At 43.6% G+C, this 6,027-nt stretch overlaps 1 protein-coding gene across 1 annotated transcript in view; it reads left to right on the top strand.

Moving 5' to 3' along the window:
- The window catches only part of LOC109291658 (probable palmitoyltransferase ZDHHC11B), a 37,541-nt gene that overhangs the window by 26,017 nt on the left and 5,497 nt on the right, over positions 1 to 6,027 (top strand). Inside the window, exon 8 of the mRNA XM_019508728.1 lies at positions 1,002 to 1,101. Coding sequence (XP_019364273.1) covers positions 1,002 to 1,101 — 100 coding nt within the window. The remainder of the gene's footprint in view (positions 1 to 1,001; positions 1,102 to 6,027) is intronic.

Below are 6,027 nucleotides of genomic sequence, written 5' to 3' on the forward strand. Positions count from 1 at the left end.
GGGGCACCAGATTGCATCCTGCCATATTGCCAGTGCAGGGGGATCCTGATCCAAGACTGCCCCTGAACGGGCAAGTAGGAAGCTCCTGTGCTTGGGAGTCCCACCAGCTAATGTGAGCTCCCAGTCATGGGGGCGCATGGTGCACTCCTGCAGTTGGAAGCCTAGATCAGCTGAAAGGGCTCGCAGCTGCAGGGGTTCACTAGAGTCCTATATCCTGGCTGTGTCCCAAAGGCCATGAGCCCCAGTCTGCTGCTGCTTTCATCTGAGGGGGCATACTGGGGTCCAGGTTGCATCCCTGTGGCTAAGAACAGCAGCTGATCAAAACTCCAAGTCTCATAGGCACTTTGTAGCCCTTAACTCTGGGCTGCCGAGGCTGGGAGCAGCAATCGGTTGATTGGCATTCTCAGCCCGACGAACCCATGGGAGTCCAGGAGCCCCGATCACCCTGGCCCCACGTTCAATTAGTAGCTTGAATTTAAAAAAAAACAAACCAGCCATAAAGTTGTTACACATTTTAGCTTATTTCTTGTTTTGTCATGCCATTAATTTCATTAATGTGGGCTAGGTAACTACTTAAGATATGATTAACTGGTTAATTATGCTTCAAGTGTAGTGTGTGCCAGAGGCCTAATGGTGATTTAGAGGCAAGTGAAACTTGTGTAAAAGTCACTTTTTTCAAAAGGCAGTTGTTTTGATTAGTTTTTTTCTTTCATTTGTCATGTAACTCTGGAACTCCCAGTAAAATGTCCCTGTATGCATGGGTCACATATTTCTCAACAGAGAACCTTTTGGTCAAAAAGTACTGCTCCAAAGACTTGTGTGTAAAGAATAATCCAATCTGCAGTCCTGCACAAAAAGATGCCTGAAAACGCAGCCTGAATTGGGCAAAATCATGCAGGGTGAAAATCTATTCCTAACTGTCTGTTTGTTTTAGTGGAGAATACATGCATGTAGATGCATATAATTATTTTTTTAAATTCTTTTTTCTGTTGCTTTTTAAGGCATCAGGAAGCTGGACAACTCTCTATTAAGCCCCCAAGTGTCATATGCACTGAAACATCAGATATTGCTTCCTTTACCAGTTTGTCTCTGAGTCCACAGGTAATGTTGGTTCTTTTTTTTTTTTAAAGCAGAAATGCTCTGACTTTATTATGACAGCACATTGAAGCAAATATAGTGATCTTGGATAGATATATCTTGGATAGGTAAGAGCAGAGGTACAATGTCATGACTCTTTAACACATTGTTGAAACTATTAATATAGCATGTGATTCATTGTCCCTCCCATGTTCTTTGTGACATCTTTAGAGCTGAAGACAAGACTTTTTTAGTTAAAAGACCAGAACAAGTTGTCAAAATTATTTGGAGTCTCCTTAAAAATTTCTAAGTGTCAACAGTACATTATCTTTTTTTTAATTTTATTTTGAGAAGTATATTGGAAGAATTAACCCTAAGGGGCAATTCATGTAATAATGCAACAATAAATATCTTAAGTAGAGAATACTGAATTACTCATAAAATAATGAATTAGCTAGCAGTCAATCTTACCAAGTAAGTGATGGATTATATGGGAAGTAAACAAAGTCATTGGTGATGCATGGGGTGCATGCGGGTGCATGTGCACCCCCTGAGATTGCCAGCAGTGTCGGCAGCAGCCAGAGACTGTGGACAATTACCACTTGCTAGCCCCCACCCTCGCCAGCAGCATCTGCGGGCAGTCTGCTGATGCTGCTGGCAGCATCTGTGAGTGGTTGCTAATCTCCAGTAGGTGCTCGCTGGCCCCCCACTTTGCTGCTGCCTGCAAGCGGTTTTCATGCCCCTTCAGCCTCGGGAGGCACAGGACATTCATGAACTACATAGTTTGTTTATTAGTGTCCTTTTCATGTTGCTTTTTGTTAAACTTCAAATTTAATATGTGAAATTGTCTCTGAACATACTTTTATGCATCATTGTAATGTTTTACACAAAGTCTCTAATCTTGAATTTTAACATCTGATTGATTCTTTGTCATTTGATTCACATTTAGCTAACTGAATTGTCTGGGATCCATGGTCTATGCATGTGAGAGCATGTAGGCATATATGTGTGTGTATGCACATAATGAGCTTTCCTCATACTCTGAGACTGGTACAGTAGCAGGAGTTGGAGTACTGTGCTGCAGTCACAGGCCAATTGTCCTCTCTAGAAAATCAGAAAGGGAAAAAAGATAAAATGACTTCTCCAGAGCACAGGAGGCAGAGCTATGAGTCGTGGTTTAGTAATTGGGTATCCCTAGGTGCATGTTGCTGTGACAGAGTATTTACATCTGTCCAAGAAGTGCACCAGAGGCAGAAAATAAGCATTATCTGTCATATAAGGTCTGTTTAAAATATACAACAGGCAAGAGTTTTAAACGCATTTAATTAAAATAGAGAGGTGCAGGATGTACTTGCTTGTATCTTAGGTTCTCTTGGACTGTGGACAGACTTACGTTTGTCACACTGCAAGTGCCATAGCACTTTGAAGCACTATAAAAATGTAGTGGTGCCAGGCACAAACAGACATGCAGGGTGTACTAGCTGGAGCACTACAAAGTTGTGAAGGCATTCAGCAACGTCCTGTCCAGCCAGGGGATGATGTGGTGTTGCTCAGTCTTGCAGTTATACTCCTCTCCCTCTGGGGCTGTGCTCAGTGACTGTTCATCCTGTTCTTCTTCCCTTCGCTCCCCTCCCTTTCCCTCCTAGGTGTTAAAGCTACATTTGGTTTTATCATTTTTGTGTTTGTGTGAGCTATTAGTGGTAGGTATGAATGTATTATTGTATACTTATCATGTGACTTAAAGCAAGCTGTGAATTGATTGCTAAATCAAGGACCAGAAGTATTCATTTTCAGACTTTGGCTACTCAGAAAAACCAAGACCTACAGGGTAGAAGTTAACCTCTAGAGTATGTGCCTAGAAGTGGTATGCATATTGATCAGCCAGGAAAGTGGCAAGGCTCTATTTTGCGAGAAGTTAGAGGCATTCACTTCAAACAGGGGCTGGTTACATTTCTAAGGAAAAAACCCTTAACAGGGAAAAACCTATACTAAATACACAGAAGGAAATCTTATGCAGAGTTTTTAATATTTCCATCTTCTTGAATAGAATGAAACAGTAGGGGAGTTTAGAAGTTTGTCTTTGGAAGAAGAGAGATGTCTCTTTTTCAAGGATATATAATGAAAATATAATTATATATAATATCCTTGAATACAATATTGAGTCAGGAAAGATTCCTGACTGGACAGATGGCAGCCTCTCTAGGGGAAGGGAGTCATAATACACAGGATCTCTGAGAACTGAATAGAAAAATAAAGTATTTATGTGATCCCTTTAGAGAGGCAATGGTGCCTTGGAATCCCAGGGCTTAGGAAAGTCTTCTGGTCCCTCAGGTAGAGAAAGCTGGGGATAACCTGATAAGTGATAGATAGAAAATGGTATTAGAGATCTGCTTTTGGGAACTGGCTTGTAGGTAAAGTAGATATGCATTAGAATAATAGCCCAAGGCAACAGCAAGGGTTAATTGATTCCTAAAAGCCTGTTTGTGACAGTCTCTTCAAGGCCCGCTGTGTCTAACGCGGACAAGCAGCAAGCAGATGAACAGGCTGGGAAATTGAAGGCATGTTCCACACTGTTCCATAATATGAGATAAGGTGACACCAGGTCATAGTGCCCAAGTGCAGAGCCCTTGGTATTTCTGGTTTTGGTAGATGGACTAAATTAGGAGGAGAAACAGAAAAAGCCCAAATCAGGATGTGTGCATGTGATGGGTTTGTGAAACAAAGCAATATGTTGATAGACAGAACTGGACAGTGTGACGACCACAGGGAAACCAATCAGTGATGCCCAAGGATGAAGTCAGTCCAGAGGGGAAAAAGATACAAAGGTAGGGATTCCAGAGCAAGGGGGACCTGAGGCCACCATGGACAAAGGGCACACCATCAGCCCATCTCATCCACCCCACTTGGGGGGTGGGGTTGACCTTGGCCTCCGATCTCCAGGCTGCTGACATATGACCTTCAAGAGAAAACCTTAGAGTGAAGCTTGCATACTGGCCAGATGTACCTTGACTCTGTGAACTGTGGGACTGGTAGATAGAGAATTGTTTGCATTATTCTCATCTGCTGTCACCGTGTAGCAATAAAATTAGCCTATTATCGAAAGGAGAGGTTGTGGTCAGTCTGAGGGTTTGGGTCCACCTGGAACAAGGTATCTGGGTTATAAAGCCAGTGCCAGCAGTAATCTGGCAGGACTGTAGGCTGAAGAAAACATTGAAGAAAAAATGCTAGATGTTGGTGCTAAACATTGGTGACGTGTAGGGGTGCACACAGGTGCATGTGCACCCCCTGAGATTTGGCCACCTCTGCTGGCGGTGCCTGTGGGCAGTCGCCACTCGGCACCCCACCCCCTTGCCACCAACACTGCCACAGCTGCCTGCGGGAGCTCCCTGCTTGTTGCCACCACGCCCCCAACCTAATAAACTTTTTATGGATGTCTTGTATGCCTTGCTGATTGTTAGTGGCAAGAGTGGATTTTAGAGCAATTGACAGTGACTGCTACTTTGCCTCTGTGAAGATGAGGATCTATAAAATTTGCAAACCAATGGCATATATTCTGTAAACTGGCAGACTCCCTCCTATTGGAGCTGCAGGGTCTGTCTGGTCAGGAGCTGGAGAGATTTAGATTTTCTGGGGTGAAGCATTACTAAAGGAAAAATCTAGTCTGTTCCCCACAGGAGCCCAGCAGAATGGTATGGGGAGGTCTGGGGCTTTGGGAGTCATCCTGACATCACCTATGACTGGTCACAGGTGGGAAGAGTTGAATGCTGTGGGATGCTGGAGGACTGATAGTACCTGTAGAATGTCTCTATCTATTTCATCAGGTATTTGGATATAGCCTATGGGCATGGGGATATTAGTAGTGATTCAGTGACAGCCTAGCATTGTGTTGGGGCAGTGGGGAGAGAAGGGAAGGAGGGTGGCAGGGTTGAGTTGGGGCAGGGGGAGAAGCAGCAGGGGCCAGGTCTGAAGTGGCAGCCCACCTTTTGGATCTAGCTCTACTAACACAGCCTGCTGCTCCTAACAGGTTGTTAATCCCTGCTATAGAGAACTGTTTGTTATCTTTCAGTCATTTCACTTTTATAAAATTAGTAGAGTTTGGAAAGACCAAACGTGTTTGGCACAGCTAACAGAAAAATAAGAAATATATAATACAGCATATAGAGGTTTATTTGTCAGAGGACATGACGCTTTACCCAACAGGAAATGCATGATAGCCCCAGGAAGTGACAAAACATCTATTTTATGGGGGTATGACCGACTGTCAGGCACCTTGAGTGGATATTCCCTGAATCAGTTAAAAATCATGTCAATCTAGCTTATAATAATCCTACAAGAGCCCACAAATTTCAGCTGCAAGCAGGCCATGTGAGTCTCTTGATCACGAAACATTATACCCTAGCTTTTCTGAGAATGGGTAGTGAGGTGGAAAACACCAGAACAATCCTCTGACCTCTTGTTTTGCTTTTCTTTTTAGCCAGCAGCATCATGGATAACACAATCTTTGCTAAAGAGTGCAAAAAAGAAACACTTGGGAAATTTTATGGCTCCAAATTAAAGGGCTCCAAATGTAGGTGCCTTGGTGTCTCCATGGTGTCTGCAAACTGTTCCAAAGTTGAAAGGATGTACTGATCTTCCATTACTAGTATTTATTACGGGTGTGTGGAGCGGACCATATTTGATTCAGGTTTAGCCTGATTCGGGGGACAGTGATTCTATTAATTGATTCTGATCAATGTCCTGATTTAGATTCTGCCGAATCTGAAGATTCAGTGCTGATTCAATTTGGCCATAGACACGGCTTTAAATGTTTCTTCGACATACCTCAAAGTACCAGCCATGGCTCATGAATGCTGAGGTGGTGGGGTGCATTGAGCATCCCACAGGAGCGCAGAGGGGGCCCCCGTGTGCTCACCAGTGGACCCGGAAATCAAATGGAAGTACTTCTGGTCC

The sequence above is a fragment of the Gavialis gangeticus genome, unplaced genomic scaffold (assembly GCF_001723915.1).
Source record: "Gavialis gangeticus isolate Ggan-Ray unplaced genomic scaffold, GavGan_comp1, whole genome shotgun sequence".
Classification (NCBI taxonomy): Eukaryota; Metazoa; Chordata; order Crocodylia; family Gavialidae; genus Gavialis; species Gavialis gangeticus.